The sequence below is a fragment of the Pocillopora damicornis genome, chromosome 9 (assembly GCF_964200805.1).
Source record: "Pocillopora damicornis chromosome 9, jaPocDami1.2, whole genome shotgun sequence".
Classification (NCBI taxonomy): Eukaryota; Metazoa; Cnidaria; class Anthozoa; order Scleractinia; family Pocilloporidae; genus Pocillopora; species Pocillopora damicornis.
This window is the reverse complement of record NC_142678.1, coordinates 16,855,737-16,875,996: the sequence shown is the minus strand read 5'-3', so window position 1 is coordinate 16,875,996 and position 20,260 is coordinate 16,855,737. Positions and strand designations below refer to the sequence as shown.

Genomic DNA, 20,260 nt, shown 5'->3' with positions numbered 1-20,260 from the left:
GCTGATAAAAAAAATGGGAAAAAAAAGGAAGACAATTTTTCTAGGAACTGAGAAACGTTTAAGTTTTGTAATCGTTCAAAGTTATCTTGAGAGTGGTCGCTCATCGCAAAATGACCACTCAAATAATAAACTAGGGTCCAATTTACTCAGCAGAATGTGAAGATTAAAAAAAGTTCAAAAAAAGATTACCTGTATCCTCGCAGCTTTTTACAGGGTAAAATATATAGCATCGACGAAAGTTTCTTGAGAAGTGTTCGAACAGGCGTCGATAAATTTTGATTTAGGATCAACGCTCAGCTTTGGTAATACATCCATTCAAATGGCCCCAAAAACGCCAATTTATGACGCGAGTGCGATTATTTGTAAAACAAATGTAACACTATTGGTGAGAAACCGATCGTTCATTGAACCGGTAAACTCAAAGAAAGTTGAAACATTCTGTAAACCGATAGAAAGTACGGCCTATTGCTTTAATAGAAAATGTAAATAAGTGAAACATTCCTAATGAAATAAAACAGTTGATTAAATCATATCTGTCCTCAGAAAGGTAACGGATATATACTGTTTTAACCAGACAAATACAAAGAATAATTATTGCAATTGTTTATCCCACTATTACGCCTTCTCGGCAATGGAAAGCGCAAAATATGCCACGGTATTACGCTGTAGAACAGAGAAAATACAGACAGAAGGTGGAGCAAAATAACGGCTGCACTTAACGATCCAAACTTTTATGTTGCTTTCAGTTTTTTAGGCATAACTTTTTCGCCAACGAACTATAAAGTCCATAAGATCTTTTGCGGTCATCAAGAACACTTAAACGTTTTCAGCTTATGAGATCGATACAGTGCTCAAATAAGGGCGTACTAAGTTTCGAAAACTAACAGCCAAAATTCTAGTACATGAAAAAAATATATGGAATATTTAATCAATTATTCGATTATTTAACATAATGAGAGATTTCTTTGAAACTCGCGTTTTTTTTGTTTACCTAATTAGCAGGTTGGGTGCGTGCTACACTTTTCGCAATTTAAATTTTGCATGCGTTTTAGACAAGGTCGTTTAGTCCTTTTCCACGGTTTTTTGGATAAATTCTTATCACGATTATGGTATGCAACAGACAGCAAGTCCCCAGGAATAACTAATTTAACCTTAAAAATTTTAGCAACTCCATCTAAAAGATTCTGATGAAAAATCAACTAATTTGACACTTACGCTGAAACAACCTCCTTGACACTGTCTGGGGTCTGTCTAACTTTTCATGTGTTTCTAATATGAAATAATTGAAAATAATTTTAGTTTATTTTGGCGCTTTAAACAGTTACAAATAAAACTAGTTGAAGTAAAAAAAAAGTACCTCCACGCACTTCCATAATAACATACAAATATGTAACTACCACCTTTTATTATTTGAAAATCAGGATCTAAATCCTTTCTACTCGGCGATAGAGGCCTGGTTCATAATAAAGCAAGTTTAACTGCGGACATTGAAGCTTTCCTGTCATAGCTTCGTCGAATTTCTACAAAAACACTCACTTTCATTGCAATCGTGCTTAAAATGGAGGAATCCAACTAGTGACGAAAAACATTTAGTTCATTCGCCATGCGCTTGATCTTGCAAATCTTAATTTTCATCACTCGCTGACGATACAGATTTTGAGAATTGTGCTTGATAAATAATGAAAGTTGCAAAACTGCTATGAAAACCATTATGAATTTCTGCCCTGATAACTTAAAAATTCTTAATTTTCTGAATATTTAATCCAATCACCTTTACCACTGTGAATGACATTGATTTGATAAAGGAAAACATTCGCGTCTGTAAACATTTTACTATAAGCCCCAGTGGCCTCACTCTTTCAACAAGGTTAGCGCCAATTTTCATATATGTATATTATCTATATTATCTACATCTGCTCTGAAAGCTGCATTGTGGCTTCCTCTGCATTGTTAAACGTCAATTTTTCAAACCGAACGCCATACAAAAGTTTTGAGACATGTTTAGGAAATTTTCCATTTGTTTCGACCACATTTTCAAAATGAATGTATTACCCTTCTGCTATCGCGAATCCTTTTTCTGCCTTCTATTTCCTTGACATATTTCATAAAATTGCCAGAATCGAAGCCCTGAGACCGAAGACGACGCTACATCGTACGCGTGCGCTCATTTGTTCTAAACATTTTGTTTGTACATTTGAATTCGAGATATATTCCCTTCATTGTGATTTTATGAAAGTTCCTTTAAACGCAACACTGATAGTTTTCAGATTCTGATGTCAATTGCGCTCTGTAGAAAGAGCGCTCGAAAAGATAAACATTGCAACATGACATTAAACCTTTTCCTAGAATATCAAGCTTTCGATCACATTGAAAGCTTTTGTAAATATACGTAATATCTGAATATAAAGTTTGATTCAACGTTTCTTGTGAAACACCTATTTGGAAAACCATCGGTGCGCTTCGCACGAATTTTAGCCCAAAATTAAACTTGAATGGGTACCTAAATAAGCTCCTCGACATCTACCAGTTGCAAAATATAAAATATGCAAAAAACATTTGTGCTGTTATCGGCGGTACGTTTAAAACAGCGTTTACGCCTACCTTTTCGTCTATAAAAACTTGCGTTTTTTTCTCATCAGAGAAGAGTATTGTGAACAGAAATTTTTGATGAACATACTGCATTTTCTTTGACAATATCCATTATTGTTTAAAAAGTCGTTTGTTCAGCTTTAAACCCAGCTGAGAAAAAGGTATTTTCTATCTAATCCGTGCAGACCAAATTGGGCTTTTGTTATGAATTGTTAAGCCTCCATTCATGTATTGGCTCGTCAAGAGAGAAAATAAACTTTAATAGAACAATACAACCAAAAAATGCACTTTTTACGCTTCTTTTAAAAAAAATTCCCCATGCCAAATTGAGATTAGTCAGACCAGATACGTAAACGCGCGCGCTTATGACTGATTCTGCTTCTTTTTGTCAACAAAATGAATATTTTTCATTGTTTATCACCCTTACAGATAAAACAGAGTCTATTGACTTAAATTAAGCTGAGACAAAATTTAGCAAAAAGGCTTAGATATGGATAAAGCCCGTCGGTAAATTTGATCTGTCTGCTTTTCTTGTGTTAACAGTTTCAAGATTTTTCCCATCTTATCTTCAGAAGAGATAATAATACTATAAAAAAAAGATAGAAGTTTCATGCTGTTCTTGTTTGCTTTCCTGATGTCCCTTAACACTGCATAAACATTATTAAGACAACCACATGCTTAAGATGTGAGAAGAATCTGTCCTTAAGAGGCCCTCTCCACTCAGGTGATTCAAACATTGCTAAAAGGCATAAAGCAATTATTGCTAGTTCTAGTTAACCTTCACAACATTATTTTTCATCACCGAAAAACTGAATTATCCGGTACGACGATGTGGACAGATGGTAATCAAACAGTCATGGTGTCGAGTCTTCTGATTTGTTTGTAATTTCTTAACTTAGAGAAATTATTAGCTCAAAATTAGCATATGAATAGGAAATGAAAAGTCTCATAGGGGAAGAACTTTCCTCGCCATTCAAATTATGACCGAAAGGCAAGTTAACATTTCATTTTCATGGTTAAACCCCACTTCTTCGGTTTAATAAAACCTTTTAGAATAGTAATGTTTGCTCTGATAATGAAGAGCAGTTTCATATCATTACTTTCTTCAGCCTCAGATGACCTTGCTGAGATTTTTCTTTAGGGAATATCACAGATGTTTTCCCCTTATGCATGTTGTAGCGTAGTTTGCATTTTGACAACAAGATAAGTTTTGCCTCCAAATAGAAAGACATGACATAAGATTGTCTTTTAGACCATCAGCTGAATATCGATATAACAGGTAAGACAGTTGACTGTCCAGCGCTTCGATTAATCGACAAAAGTCAATATTCTAAATTCGTAAGCGATTGTTAGGAACACTCAGCATTTATTTTTTTGTCCGAACTCTATTAAGCAGTCAGATTGCTCTTTAAATGGTTCATCTGGGTCACGATTGGGACTGGGTATGATTTCGGATGATCCAGTTTGTCCAAAACTACCGCTGGAATTGTCGGGTTCCAACCTTGCGCTGGAAAAAGCGCAATTCAGCAGATGATGAATTGGCAATTGCTCTTCATGAAATTCTGTGTGACGCACTCTTTTAGGTGCTAAACATCTAAAACATCGAATTTAAAGCTCCGAGGCTGGAGTGAACTAAAGACCGGTAGATGTCATTTACTCAAGGAGGAAGATCAAAAAGTCAAATTCAACAGAATAAATCCTTTTTTAAGGACAAGGACGTATTATTTTATTAATTTCTGTATCATTTCCAGTATAATTTAAATAAGTTAAATTTTATTAAGTTAAGTATAAAATTGACCCTACGAGTAAAACAAAAATGATTTAAAATAAATGTGTTTAAAATTTCTTAAAATTTAATTTTTAAAATTCTCCCACAAATCTCAGCATTAATCTGTAGTTATCCAGTCTATACACGCAATTTGTGCAATCTTTGCTATTTGCGACACATCGATTAGTAAAACGGGGTGTGTGCTGACAGTGCAAGTATAACCTTCTACGTTAATCATAGATTAATCTGCATTGGGTGAAAAAAGAGCAACGAAACACGATCGCCGAAACTAGAGAATTACTTTAAATACCCATCTGATCCAAGCGCCGAAAAAAGGAGAGCCTCTTAGACAATTAATGTAGCTTTTGTTACCTGAATGTTTGAGTGTATGAAAGTGCAACAAAAATATATCAATGAAAATTCAGCAAGTTAGCCGACCCTTAAGATGAAGATTTCATTCCCAAAGAGCAACGGATGCCTTTTTTTCATTGTTTTTCGTAGTAGCAGTAATGTAGTTTGACGTCCTTCGTAATAAAAGACGCTGGTACCTCTCCATTGTACGAGTTTTTGTTTTCTCGGTCTTCACAGTCCCAGAATAACCACTCTTCTGTGACACGCATACCCAAAACTGCCTGGCAACGGCTTGAGTGCTTAAGGAGGAAAAACGGCTCGCGAATAGGCAGCTCAATAGGGTTTTCCGCTGACCCATCTGATCGACAGCAGAACTGCAAAATAGTATCCTTTTTGTATTCACCGTCAGGTAAAATGCCTTCAGCCATGTTGTCGTTTTTCGTGTCCTCGTCGTCCCATTTGATCTCTCCTTCTTGAAATCCTGTCGCACACAAGAAAATACTACCTTGAATCTCGTTACTCGGTTGTAAATATTTTTATTGTCTGACCTTAGTATTCATACGCCTTCTTTGGTCCGGGGATCAAATCAAATCTTTATTATAAAAACGTTAGCTGTTAGATCTGTGAAGCTTTTGAGGTCGCCATCATCATATTTGGTATCAGAACCATGCAAGTTCTTACAGACCCTTTCCTGGGATGGCCACGGATCAAAATGCACAGTTTTGGTTATCTTGAAATAGGACCCAAAAAAAAAGACCAAGGGAAAGAATGAGAACCAGCGAAAATAAAAAAAAAAAAAAAGGTTCAAGGTTCATGAACCACAATGGCGAAAGATAAGTTCATATACGGTCGCTTTCAAAAACTATACACCTTACCGCCTGGGCACGTTCCCTTTCTGTATATACAATATTGCCCTGATGGCCAAAGTCTTCCCCCAGTTTCAATTGTCTTTACACAGAAATGCTGAGTAATCTGGGTGGGAGTCTTATCTCCTTTCAAGTGAAGTGGACTGGACCAACTACTTCGTGGACCTGTTTCCTCTGTGTCTTGCCGATGATAACCCGCTGACCAAGTGAACTCACTTGTAATTGGGCAGCCACTATTTGGCATCGGCAAAGCATAAGTTCCTCTGGGCCACGACACTAGAGATGATAATCAATGAAAACCTAAGTTTCGGAACATCAATTACACGTTCGTTTTTGAACAGCACAACCTTGGAATTTGGTCAAAGTTGAAGGGTTTTGGCAATTTCGGTGTTACTGCCATTAAATGGAAATTCTCTATTCTCAGTTCTCCATTGATTTTGATTTATTGGTTCTTTTTCTTTTTAATTACTATTTCTTTGCACAGATTATGTTCCAGTGAATTTCTATTAAGAGAGCAGCGTTGGAAATAAACCAGTGAAATGGTTTGACGAGAAATCAATTGAGGCACAATGATTGTCAAGTGGCATTTTGAGAGATTTAGAAATATAGATGTCAACAATTTTCATCGTAATACACAAATATGCGAATGCATACCAGGGCTTCAAACGCAATTATACTGCAATCAAGACCTTTTTCCTATTAAATGTGAACATATCAGGGATTAAATCAAATTTGGTCTGACACGTCTGTCATCCCCTCTACCCTTTCCTAACGCCAGATGCAAACCAAATGCAAACGTAGCTTGGCCTCAATTCCCTTTTTCATACCCTTCTACAAGATGCATATGTTTTCTCTTTACTTGGAATTCTAATTGGCTCATGTTGATGTTCTCTTTGTTCTGACTGGGCTTTGTTTTACGCGATTCGATTGCAAGGTTCTCTTTTGAAGGTTCAGAGGAAGGCACTAATGCCATTGTTTTAAGGCTTACTCACCAGTTTTAAATAAATTCAAGTGAATAAAAGTTTCTTTGACGATCGCCTTTCCAAAGTCGGCCGTAGATGCGACACACGAATAATTACCGATATCTTCCTTCGAGACATTAGTTATATCTAACGAAAAATTCCCTCGTCTCTTTGGGAGGAATTGGGCAATGGCTATCTTGTTTGAGCTTTCTTCGATTTCCTGGCCTTCGAACTTCCATTTAACCATGGTATCGAGCGCTTTCACCCTCCGACCAATACACGTCAAAGTAACATTGGAACCCTCGCTGGTCACTACGTAGGAGCGAAGTGCCTTAACGACTGGCAGGATTACAGAGACAGCTGTATGGAGAAAAGGCCAGAGTCTCAGATAACTATACTAGAAGCAGTAAGTGCCCAAGAATACAAAAATTTGCTATTGAAACTCACCTTCATCCTGAAGTGACAGCTCTATATTCTCCTTTGCCTCAAGCATCCTGTCAAGGTGTATTTTGGAGACTTTGCAGGTGTATGTACCAACATCTGTGTCCGAAACATTCTTGATGGTTAAAGTAAAGTTTCCTTTTCTTTTATTTGTCTGATAGTGTGGCTCTGGTATTATTATTTTGTTGTTTCTGTTCTTTATTTCTTGTCCGTTGAATTCCCAAGAGCTTGAGGTTGTAAGTTTTCTAACCCTCGTGGCAGAGCACATCAAGGTTACTGTGGAACCTTTTCGTGCAACAACAGCCTTATCGACCACCGAGATCTTGGGCTTCAGAGCAGTGACACCTGATTTAAGAAAAATGTAAGGGAAAGAATGCGAAACTTATAGTTTCATTGACACAAGAGCGGCTCGCTGTGCTTTGTGAGATAGACTTGGTAAGGGCGCAAAGATTCAAAAAAAGGCGGAACATAAATTTGTTGAACTTATGCATTCCTTTCCCAACCTCAAAGAAAGTTTATGGTAAAATACTGCTACTGTGGTACAAATTAATCATTTTGAAGAAGGACGTTTCAGTTGCAATATGGACAATCGATATAGAGATGCATCACTGAAAATACGTCTAACACTGCCGTCAATAAATTTCAGTCCTCTTAGAAAACAAATACACTGGTAAGGTTATGTTCATTGAAGATTGATCGGAGAATGGAATGAAATGTAGGTGAGCTCGAAACCCCATAGTTTGCGTGTTATTGAAAGGCACAGTAACGTATTTATTTGGTAGGAAGAGGATCGCCATCTTTCTGCATTCAAAAATCTGCCTCCCGTTTCTGTTAACAGGAATACTACGGGAGTTATGCATAAATATGATCTAATTATCAGGTCAAAGGAGCTCTCTGGCCTATTGTCTCAAAAGACAGGAGCAAATCCAGGTTTCCGTTGCAGCATTAAGGGGCCAGGGCCCAGTTGTCCGAAGACCGATCAGCGCTTTCCCTGGGTTAAATTTTAATCCGGGTTTCTTTATTCCTTTGTTCAAAAGCCCCTTTTGGACAATTTTCTCTATCCTTTTTGGGGTATCCAATCATCAAGTTATAGATAAAAGGAATGATAGTGAGTTTTTTATTAAGGCTTTCAAATCTGAAATCAGATTTCACACTAACCCTGGGTTGATCTAAACCCAGCATTGAGCAACCTGACCCAGGCTTCTAATAGAAGGGACGCCAGTCCATTAAAGGTGTCTCCCTCAGCCTCTTTTGAGCTGAGTTTCTCTGACAGATTTTCATTACCCATCGAAGTACTCCTGAGCGGGGAGAGATACTAACACTGACTAACTGTTTGGTGCATGAGCACAACACAATAACCGCGGCTAGGACTCGACCCCATACGTTTCGATGTTTTCTTTTGGGCTAACATCTATTTTTTATTTAAATCGTTTATTGTTTCGGAATTTACATATAAATGTGGATTAACTTTGCTAGGAAGTTTTTTTATTGTGTGCAAGAGGGCTGAAAACACCAAATTGACTGAAACTTTACAGATAAAGTGCTACAGTGCCTAGACCAGGTTTTTCGTAAATAATGCTGTAGTTGTTCATCATGGCGAGGTAAAATTATTCCACAACCGCTCAAATGAGCCCTCGAGGAACTTCATGGCTAATTTCGGAGCCCTCCAGTCTGGTGGCTCACTAAAGAGGGTGGCTGAGGAAAGGGCTAATCAGAGCCAGTTCAGATTCACAACGAGAATCACAAAACACCTTATAAGGTATGCATTTCTTTGATGAAAAAAGCCTAAATGTATGTAATCATTTACGTAGCATAATGATAGTCATATGATGGATTCTCTTTCTTTTTCTATCAAGAAAAAGGGAGGGAGGGGCTTATTTTAAAGTATGGCTTAACAGAGTTTATAACAATAACGCACTTAACGTCTTTCTCAAGATAACGAACTAATTACCCTTAAAAGACTACCTGTGAGCAGTCGACATGTCGCTATCCTCATCGGGAGCGACTAAGTCGTGAGACAAACGATCTTACTTTTCATTGATCTTAGGTATAATGTGAAAAGGGAAAAAAAGCTTAATCGCGAGTCCGGGGAAACCCCCCCTCAGATGATTTATTTAAAGGAAAAATCAATTGGAGCTATTCAGAGCACAATGTACTACACAGAGCCAATTTTAAACGGTCACCTCGTTTCGTGTGACAAGCCCAACATGCTCAAGCATGAAATGAGGAGCACATGTGCAAACTAATTTAGCTTAGGTGCACGTTTGTTCGGGTAATTTGACTCCTTTTCAAAACAAAGATCGTTTAAACTCACCTGAAATTAAGTAAAAATGTCCTAAAATACAGGCGACAAACACAGCTCCTCGGAAAGTCATTTTGACGACAATGTTAATGTGGCATTCCCCAAAACAAGTAGAGTAAATTAAGAGAAAGTTAATCTCAATTCTTTTTTATGCGCAATTTGCGAAAGCGAAAATAGTTTCGCTGCTAGAAAACATTTTTTTTACATCAATTTTTAAAATCTTGCGTGACGTGTGACTCTTCTGATCGTACTAAATACAAAATTTCCCAATTATTTTATTTCCATCTTGAAAGATTTATTTTGAAGATATTCTGGAAACTAGCGCAAGCTAAATATTTTTATTTAATTATCTGACACTCCCTGACACGTTCTGAAACGATTTTTTTCTCAAACAATGATACTTGCTTATAGCACAGGCTCGCAACCCCATAGTCTTTCACTTTTATCTACGCTGATATGCTATAAACGTCCGCGATTCGAATTCCTATTTGTTTAGTGAAAAATCAAGGTAACTGTACCAAATAAGTAGATTAACCTTTCATAAAGGGATACACTTCTCACATCGCAAAATGTCAATTACGAAAATACGCATGCAAGGTTACCAATTTATTACATAGGAGTAAATTTTCTGTAGTCAAAAGGCTTGGCAACAAAATTGAAGAGAAGATAAAGATGTTCCCTTTCTACATGAGGTTCATATCTCCAAGGCGAACACGTGCAATTGCGTAGAACTTCTTTGTTTCCAAGATAGTCAATCATCAAATTGTCAAAAAATCTAAAAACCCTCAACGCCTAATTCAAATTGTATTTTAAGAGCTTGAAATTAAATGTTCGTCGAAACTGAAACAATGTCATTCAACTTTTCCAATTACTTTGGCTTCCGCGTGAGTTTGCGCGACTCAAGGCTATGACTGAAAAAGTTCATTCCCATGTCTTATAGTACTCCTATTTTTCGGATAAACGACTCTTGACCGCGTACAAGAAGATCCCTTCTTCTCGATCAGGTTCAACAGTCGTCATGGACGATAGATCAATAAATTTACTCATAGAACTTTCTTCGATCGGAGGCCTTCCTCACTTATATATAGTAAGCTATTTTAAAAGCGGAATCAAAGACTTGTCGTGGAAAAAGAAAGCTCATTCTTGTTCTTCTGTCTCGTTTCCTCCAGTATTGTCTTCCTGGATGAAATGCATCCGCATGATATCCTCTCCTTGAGTATACATCCATACCTGCGTAATCACGGTTCGAAACGTGCACAAAGCAAAGGGATATATATCGTTCTCTCAACAACTAGTTTCCGTGAGACATTCTTACCATATTTGAGAAGATCGAAGATACCGAAAGGTCCTAAGTGTCTCAGATCGATTTCAGCTACGAATCGAAAGTTCTTCAAGCAGACTAGTTTCTCATTTACGTCAGTTAACTGACGCAAAGAGATAGGCGCTTTGTGCTTTGATATACCTAAATAAATAAATAAACCCGATAACTTACAAATCCAAAAAGAAGTATGCGGCACGCATTCGAAACGTGCTGATCCACGCTGGAGGTCGCTACCTCGTGAGGCAAACGATTAATTAAACTTAACTTTCAAGTGTTTTTACGATGACTATCCCAACCTTTCTCGGGCTCGCTAAGACAAGGCTCAGGATGATAAATCCCCCCCGCGAAGTCAACCGCGCCTTAAGAAAAACATTTCAAAATGGCGGCAAAGATAGCGGACATTGCGGCACATCGAAGTTTCGGAAACTCTGTCGTTCTCTTGTATTCTGAGGCTTGTTTTTGTTAGAAGTCTGGAATCACTTGGGAAGAATATGGAGGTAAGAAATTTTTTATCACTGCTTCCTTTTTAACGTTGTTTAAAGGTGTTGCTTGTATCTGTTGTGCGTCCTTCGGTTGAATTTAGTGTGAGTTCGATCAGACCAGATCATTCCAGGTTTTATGCGTTTGTTGACCGACAGGAAAGCTATGAATTACTTTCATCGCCGAACAGGTGTTAATTTAGTTCCACGCTTTTTTAATTCAACATGTTTCGGGCGAAGCGTGTGAAATTAAAATCGTTTCGTGTTGTTAGAGAATCTTTCTTTTGATCAGCGTAACCTGTGTTAAGGTCCAACTTACAAACGTTGAGAGAAAGGGACATTTGTAAGAGGAAAAGCATTTGTTAGCTTAAGTTAAAACCATGTTTCGCAGAGGAATTAATGATTTTGTTCTGAAAAAAGAATTCGGGTGAACCGTTGCCCTTTTATCAAAAGTCCTAATATGAAAGTTAACCATGGGAACTAATAACTAGACAAAAAATTATTGCAAAGTTCTTTTATGTATTAGTGAGACTCATCTTTTAGTGGGCAGCATTACAGGCTTAGTTCACAAGACAAGGTATAAAAGCTCTGTAGTCTTACTTGTACTTATACATTATAATATAATTTTCTGTTTAGCAATTAATTGTTACTTACACATACAACAATGATTTCCAGTGAGAAAATGGCTAGTATACATTTTAAATTAATTAAATTGTTCATCATTAAATACAGCGAAGTATATTTGCTTCACTATTTAATTTCCCAAATTACAACAAAATGCTACAACAAAATGACACAGGAAATGATAAGCTTTAAGGTTCTTGAGTTTAAATATGATCATGGTTTTCTCTCTTCTTGCACTACTCAAAAAGAATACAGCAATTCTTAACTTTTCCTCAAGGATGTCACTAAAGAGGGCCTTATTTGTACAATACAGTGCTTAGTTTGAAAATCACTTGAGTAGAAGATTTAATTTCCTCGACATTATTCATCATGCACTTTGCAAATGTTACATTTTGAACTCATTTTGTTCAATGAATCCTTTAGAAGCATAAATAAATTGATGACTTCAAAATTGCTGCACAAAATTAAACATTGTAACATGATTAATCATGTTGTTGCTGTTCTTTTTTTAGATTTCTACCAGGCTACATTGCCTTCAGTTATGTTCCTGATCTACATACATATACTCATATATTTATCAGTTGGACTGTTATAGTAAAGTTCCTAAAAATGGTATGTATTAAATTATCTTTTTGGTGCTTTTTCATGCTTACAGTACATGTGGAACCCACTGAAGATAGCTTTTCTGTGGACTTAATGTTTATGGATGTAAATATTAATTATTTTCAGGGCTTTGAAAAATATTGTGCAAATCACAAAATATCAGCACTTATTATAAGTTGAACATTGAATAAGGTGTATTTATTTAGGAAGGTGAATGGTGATCTTCCGTATTTGATGTTGATGACATCTTTGGGTAAAACTGCGTTTCCCAGCTTTGGTAGGGCTTTGCTCGTGTTGCTGATTTCCTTTTCTTGCCTGATGATGCAGGTCACAGCTGTGTTTCCTCCTGAAGTCTTCTCTGCTTACATGTGCAGAACTGCATTGCTCACTAAGCTTTCAACTCGGTTGTTCCAGGTCTTCCATGTGATGGAAGTATATGCCAAAGAGCTTTCTTCTTGTTATGCTCTAGTTGGGGTCATCACTTTGTGGCACAAAATTGCATGCCTCTAACGCAGGTTATGCAACCTTAATATCAACTTTGGTGATCTCTTTCTGTCCTGAGCATAAAAAATTTCCACCATTTCGCACTGGGTGGCCAGCAAAGCTCTCACATCATGGGTTGTTGTCTGGTAAAGGGCTATAGTTAATTAGATTAGTGTCTTGTGATAATCTGCCCCTCACTTTTTCTCTTTGTTAAGTTGAACAGCTAATATTTCTTTAAGTTTTATCAGTGTATCAATGTCAGAAATGTGATGTGGGATTTCTTCCAGAATTATTTTATATGATTCATGGTGCAGTGAAGAGCTTTAAAACACAGTACCTCGTAGGACTGGAGGTTGAGACTTTCCACAGTAACACTAGCTCTCATCCCCAAACAATGGTGCTGGAATTCTTGTTGCCCCTCCAAGTTCTTCTTTTAAAATTTGTGCAAGTTCTGGTTTGGTTTTGTCTGAATCTCCAAGACCTCTTGCTTCAATTTCAGCTCATGGCTCGTTGACCTTCAGATCTTTAAATGGGTTCAAGAGTTGTTTTGCCTCTTTTCCTTTCCTTCCTGCTAACACCAGTTGGTGCCATTCGGTCAATGTCCTGTACTTTCTTTGCGCCATGTAATCTAGATTGTGGCACATGCTTAAATGCCCATCACAACTTGGGCAACCATAATGTCCTCTGTGCTGATTTCCACATTCAAAGTTTGCAGCAGGGTTGTCTCCATTCATGAATCTCATCTCATCTTCTTATTCAACATCCTCCTCTGTTTTCACTTTTTGGGTTAAATTTACTTAATCATCATGTCTGGCTGGAACAAATTTTATCTGATCTTCAATGCTGGAACTGCTCTGCACCAACATATATAGATAGGGCCTCTCCACTGTTGCCTGGACATCCACATCTTTTCCACATTGAACTCTAGCTTCTGCATCAGAGAGATGAATTGCTGGGTCATACATCTCTCTGACTCAAAAGAGCATGTGACCATAATTTGAAAGGGTTGAATGGTCATGCCAAATCAGCAAATGCCTCTTCCGCTGAAGGCTTTTTAGCCTTTGTTTGATTTCATCATGTGTTCCCCTTACACCCTCACTGATCTTCTTGAGCTCTGCATGAATCTCACTTTCACTGAGCTCTTCATAAAATGCATCGTTTTTTATTTGAAGGAGGTCTTTGTTTTTAATCAATGCTTCTTTTCTAATGTCTTGGAAGGGAATTTTTCTTTTTTTGCTAGCAAGTGGCATTACCTTTGCTCTATCTCTCCCTGTGCATTTATCACCAATTTGGTGATCTCTCTTTCTATCACTGGCTCTCCTATGTTAAATTTGCCACTCTCTATTCCCTCATGGATGCTTTGCTTGAGTTGTTTATTTGATTGCATCACAGGCACGGAAATTTCTCCCCCCTTTTACTTCCTCATAGCTCTGCATACCCTGAATCCTGGAAAATTAATCAAACCTTTTGTTACAGGAGGCTAGGGAAATCATAAAAACCCATGAAAGTATTATAGGGTCACATATTCATCATTAACTTGACTTAAACTGTTGTATGCATTCTTATTACTTCAGGCCTACTTCTTCTAATGTTTTTCTAATTTTTAGTCTAATTAAACTGATGAAAATGATAAGTAGCAGTATTGCTAGTACTTCTAAATTCTAAATTCTAAATTTTAACTCTTAAATCTCACTGTTCTTTAATTAATAAATCAAATGTTGTTCAATCCTAATACACAATTTCTTTTGCTTATGATATTGCAGAGATGTAACTCTCCACTGTTGGCTTAGTTACAAATTTACTACTTTTTTTACCTGTAAGGCCATCCTCTGAATTGAGATGCACTTCTGATGGGGGCTTAAATCGGGCAATATCGACTTTTTTTTACTTTAAATAGGCTTTGACTAATTGCCCTATTGCCTATTACTAATTGCCTCCATTGCCAGGTGTTCAGTCACTTCCCTTGGTTTTGATGTTGTACATTGATGTTGTAGTAGCTGGTCCAACTTTCCTTCTATGTTGTCAGGTGAAGCTGTGTGGGATCATTCCCTGACCTTTGGTGGGGTCGTTTTTGCTCTCTCCTTGGCCTCTTCAAAGGTTTCATAGGACAGGGCCATTCTTTGGACTTGTCTTGAACTGTAAGACTGACGAAGACTAAGGTGAACAGCACCGTCATTTTGTGACATTTTGGACTCTAGTTCTTTTTTTGATTGCCTTTGCTCATTTCTCCTTATTTTTTTCTCTTCAGCAGGTGAAGACTTCTTTTGAAGACCAGCTTCAGGGACAAGCACTAGAATGTCACTAAGTGATTTTTGAAAGTTTTCTTGGCATTTTTCATTGTAAGTGGCATATATTGCTTCTCCAATGCTTTTTAATTTCCTTTTTGTGACCTTAGGTTCTCTCTGACATTGTCTCTTGACATTTGTGTTAAGTTCAGTCAGAGGTCCCTTCCTAGCCCCTCTGCAAAACTTACTTAAAAGGAAGGTAGATTGTAATTGAGAGTTGAATAAAAGACAGGCCTGGCAGCTGGTCAACGAGTAATCTTTTTTCCCTTTTTTACTTATTACTTTGCCCTCATTCCAGTTCTTTGAGGGAAATGCTGTCAGGTATGCTTCTTTTTCGGTTTGCTTCTCCAGTCGTGAAATTTATCATCAATGGTTCTCTAATGCCGGATGACGTCTTCCCATTTTATGTGTAGCCCAGGGTATTCTTGAAAATGTTCATTAAAGATTTTAAATCTATCTTGCAGCAATCTAGCAGTAAACTTTGCATTTCCTTCACCGGGAATCCCTTCAGTTTTGCTTAAACTTTTAGTTTCTCTAAGAAACACTCTTGCCCAAGCACAGTCAATCTTTAAAGGCATCTTTGTTGCCTTGGCAGAGGATATGGCATTTGATATTGTGTTCTAATTAAACACAAGTTGGAACTCTCCACGCCGCTACTTGAACTAGCTAACTGCTCGAAATTTAAGACAAATTGCGCGCCAAAAACTGAGGAGCTCATGTAACACGTAATACGAGCCGCGTTTGCAGACCTCTTCATTCATTCATGAACTAATACAAAGTCTACGAAGGTTTGAATGGACCATTGCCATTCTTCATCGATTTTTTATCAAAGAATTATGGAAATATAAAGAAAACACTACCTTGAAATGTATTTTGTAGCCTAAAAGAACACTGTAAATGGCTGTTAGGCACCCTAAAGTTAAAAACGACCCGATTTAATCTTAATTCGAGAGCTCGAAGAATCCTCTCCTTCGACCGCCATCTGGAAGTCTGCTTTTCAATCCATAGTTCATGTAACTATATCCCCCAGAAAAAGGGCATAAATACAATTAAGAGCTAAATGTCAGCAAGCATTAGACAAACAGCGGCAAGTCTCCCAAAATTTACTTTCACATCTACTTTCATATTTTGTAGCCCATCGTGTTCTAATGATTGTGGTGTAGTTTTTTTTTATAAAAATTTATTTCAGCTTTCGAGAAATGATTTTTTTCGTTCGACCGCTCAAATATGCAAATTTTTTAATATTACCCGAGTTGTGTGACCTCATGTAACGAATATACTTGACCTCCGGTATTTCTGTCAACATAATCCGTTGTTTTATCATCTAAACTTAATCCCCTGTCATTATTGAAGCTGGCAAAGAAATATTTATTTTTTGGTGAATATTTTTGGTGAATATTTTTGTCCGACATACGAAAAGTAGCATCAAAACAAAGACAGTTTTAACAATGACCGATATGACATAATCTGCCAAGCTACGAGCTTTTAAAAGACAAAAGGATGGTTAAAAAGTTACTGTAAAAATTTCCATGTGTATTTGTGTTGTTCTATCTTGAGACGAACTCAAAGTCCGGCAAAATTTACTTGCTAGCGAATATGAAATATACCGTCATGGTGTGCCTACTTGTCGCCACCGTTTACTGGCATAAATCACCACAATTTGAAAAAAAAAATCTAACATAACACTCTTACCTTGTTTATTTATGATTTTATGAACTGTTTTGATGATCAGGTCATGCTCTACTACATTCTAGCCAGATTTGAGTTCCAGTTTATATATCCTCTCAATCTTATTATATCAGTTGCATGACAAGCGTGACACATAAATTCAAAGATGCATCAATCTCCGAAATACCAAGAGATGGCTTTTGATCCTCTTTACATGATACCTAGAAAAACCTTTTAGAAACTACTACATTTAGAAAACTAAATCAATGATTCCTTTGCCAGCCGAAGTCAAAGAATGGTTACAAAAGTCAATTTGATTGACAAGCTACAAACTGATTTAGGTAATTATCTGTTGTGTAAGCGTCTCATCTTACATGCTAACATGGAGATTTGCTCTTCATTTAAATCGTTCGCTGGTGGAACATGTGGGTTTAGTTATCGAGAAGACCGAAGTTGCATATCTCAAGTCGTTCCCTTGCATAGTTGTAAACAAGACATTTCAAGTCACTTGCGGAGCTGCAAATTTTCCAGAAAATGAAGTTGATCTTATTTTGTCGCTTGCCGGAATCTTCGAGACGCTAACAGATACCGATGATTTTACAATTTGCCCCACACATAGATGTTGGGTAGAGTTGTGGTTCCAATAGTAGATGTAGAGTGTCTAAAGAGGTGTCCGTCCATTGCAAAAGTAAGGTTAAGTCGATTCCAAAAGCCGATAGGGGAATTGACAAGCGTTTATCACAGGTAGTAATCAAGATGTCTGGAAAGTTCATACAGCCTGGCTCCGGTAAGTAGGCTACTTAACACTGTGAGCAAAATTACGCGTCCTGTCAGACTTAAGTCTCGATTGGGAACTGGTCAATAGGCCACCAAAAATCCAGACAGAGGCGGAGTTTTCTATACTAATGTCTGAACACTTAGTTGGCTTCCCGCCGTCTGGCGGGACGCGTAATTATGCACACGGTGGTAAAGGGCCCTTCCGCACAAGCCACTAGACGCTGACAAAACTTGTTTCTCTTCACCCAAAATCACATCAAAATTTGTCCATGCTAAATTTCAAGTGTGCTGCACGTATCATCACCCCCGGGAGACACATTTATATAAGAGGGCGGGGGTACGCGCCGGCAATTTCGGATACGACCCCTATAAATTATAAAAGGTACCTGAGTCTTATCTGTGTGGGAGTGGCAACAATTGATATTTACCCCTAAAAAGTACCAACTCAAAAGCAAAATTGACCTGCAAGGTCTCGGAGTTGAACCGTCCAAGTTTGGTTTGCACTCTCAAAGATCTGGAGGAGCCACTCTGGTAGCAACTAGATTTCATTTTACACTATAAACAACAAGAAAGACCACTTGCTTTCGAGTACTGCCGTAGTTTCATTGAAAGGTGCTTCTATAAAGTTTGTTTTCTAAGGATTTTACTTTTTAATTTTCTAATCTGGATATTTAGATGACAGTATTGTTTATGACGAAAAGTTGTACGGGGAGATACTATTTCTGAGCTTTGCAAACACTTGCAAAGCTGCAGTCATCATTTAAGCTGCAGTCATCATTTAAACTACAGTCATCTTATTTTGTGATTCTATCGGGTGAATGCGGCCTCTTTCGTTTTGTTATTCATATCCGAGCTCACCTGAATAAAGAACAACTGGCGGAGAATAAATCTTAACCCACCCGTAAAGCAAAATTTACGCATGACTTTCACTTTCAAAAGCTCCTTGTTTGATATTTATTAGCTTCTTCCCGACCATGGTAACTGTCAGCCAATATTGCTGCCACTGATCTTAGTTTTCAAATATCAGATGTGCAAACAGAAAGATCGAGTTTAGATCTTAACATAAGGAAGCTGCCAATTGCGGAAAAAGTAACAACGCAACACTGCTTAGATTCGCCTCGCGACAGCCAAGTTTCAGAGAGGAAACAAATTATTTTCTGCCAAATCCACCGGGATCAATCCTGCACGTGGCTTACCGCTGTTTCCCTCTCTAGACTCACAGTATCAACACATGCATTTTGCTCTTAGTTGAAGTACCCTTACCTGAAGCCGGTAGCAGTGCTCCAAGCAGCAGAGGTGCAAAGAGAAGGCTCATGTTTTACTTGCCAAGCTATCTACTCGAGAGCTTGCATAAAGAACCGCTTCGACTGCTTCCTGCACGGGATTGAAATAATTTTTACTTTCGAAAGGATCATGATGTAATGTCTCTGCTAAAAAAAGTGTCGTAAAAGTGGGGTGGGGTTCATTGCAATAAATAAAGTGGGAATGCGGAAGTTGTAGATTAACTCACGAGAACATTGTAATAGAAAGCGAGTTACATTTGTCTGGAATTTTTAAGCAGAGTTCTTAGAGAGAATAGGACATCCATCCTTAAGTAATTTTATTGCTACTGCGACACTCAAGGGGTTTTATCAGATAGCCTGTTGCAAACACGGTGATATCATAACGTATCAGCTCCCTAGCAACAGGTTATTAAATAGTAGAACAGAGAGATAGGAAGTATATTAACTCAGACGCGGAATTTATACACCACGCATGATGGTTTATAAACAAAGCTTTGAATAAGGATACTATGGTGGGAGAGAGATACAAACGATTGTCGTGCTGTAGTTCCGGCCGATGCCTACTGTTTGGAAGACGCTTGGCAATCATACCTAAGGATTATATGTCGTTCATAGCGCTTACGTGTGCAATATGATTCAATAATTCAGTATTCTCCAGGAAAAAAGGCAGTTAAGGAACTTTTGTTTCTTGCATAATAACACTAAGTATGTGATGTGGTTATACGGAGGCCAGAAAAAACCTGCCAGAAAAAACCCCTCTGGGGTCGTATCTAGTGAAGACTAAATATGGTATTTCTGCCTTATTCACATATTTAATCGTCAGAAATACCATATTTAGTCTCCACTACACAACAAATAACACAGTAGTGTACACCAAATAAAATTGTTTAGGCGGATGCCTGCCGAGAACCAACCCGAGGCACACAAAGACTGACAAAGAATTGGGCAAGATGCACGAGGCTAGGTGATATTATACCACTAAAAAGAACACGAAAACACCCTCAGAGCCCGAGAAAACGCAATACTTCGAGTCGTTGTTCAAGATTATCTTCTACGTATGTGTCTTTGACAGTTTCCTCTAAAAGATGTTGTAAATACAAAGCCAAATTTAGCCTAGAAGGTTAAACATTTTCCTGGTTACCCGTTTACGCAAATTGTTTTCATCGTATTGGGAAATGGCCCTAGACAGTTTGGAAATTCGAAGTCAATTACGGTAAGAATTTCATACTCGGACTTGTTACGGGTGGTCATATAACCAAATCATTTGCAGCATACGTTATGGACATCGAAAGAGGCCGAAGGCTTTGGTGAAGTGATCTATTAATAACGACGAGACAGTTTAAAGGTGATCGTATCAATACACGACTTAAAAACTGTCATCAAACGGAAACGCCCACACTCAGATGGAATACTTCCAAACCACATTTCGCTTTTGACAATGAATCAATTGTCACCTGT

The 20,260-nt window shown here is 37.7% G+C and overlaps 1 protein-coding gene, 1 long non-coding RNA gene and 1 pseudogene across 2 annotated transcripts; 1 reads left to right on the top strand and 2 right to left on the bottom strand.

Annotated features, from left to right (window-relative positions):
• Window positions 1-4,289: 4,289 nt before the first annotated feature.
• On the bottom strand, window positions 4,290-9,587 carry LOC149040410 (uncharacterized). Its single transcript, XM_089181295.1, has 5 exons — window positions 9,292-9,587; window positions 6,984-7,322; window positions 6,567-6,896; window positions 5,584-5,850; window positions 4,290-5,189 (listed from the first exon to the last, which is right to left on the bottom strand). The coding sequence occupies exons 1-5, from the start codon at window positions 9,350-9,352 to the stop codon at window positions 4,843-4,845; spliced, it is 1,344 nt and encodes a 447-aa protein (XP_089037421.1). The 5' UTR covers window positions 9,353-9,587; the 3' UTR covers window positions 4,290-4,842.
• Window positions 9,588-10,881: 1,294 nt separating this feature from the next.
• On the top strand, window positions 10,882-15,314 carry LOC149040408 (uncharacterized). The gene is made up of 3 exons (XR_016179497.1): window positions 10,882-11,097; window positions 12,216-12,315; window positions 15,038-15,314. It is a non-coding gene; the product is annotated as an uncharacterized LOC149040408 (long non-coding RNA).
• LOC149040409 (uncharacterized) lies at window positions 12,844-14,176 on the bottom strand (annotated as a pseudogene).
• Window positions 15,315-20,260: the final 4,946 nt, after the last annotated feature.

Coding starts and splice junctions, on each gene's coding strand:
- LOC149040410 (XM_089181295.1), bottom strand. CDS start 9,352: ATGACTTTCCGAGGAGCTGTGTTTGTCGCCTGTATTTTAGGACATTTT. Junction 6,897..6,983: donor GCTGTCACTTCAGGATGAAG/GTGAGTTTCAAT, acceptor TTCTCCATACAG/CTGTCTCTGTAATCCTGCCA. Junction 5,851..6,566: donor CTTGAATTTATTTAAAACTG/GTGAGTAAGCCT, acceptor TATCATCTCTAG/TGTCGTGGCCCAGAGGAACT.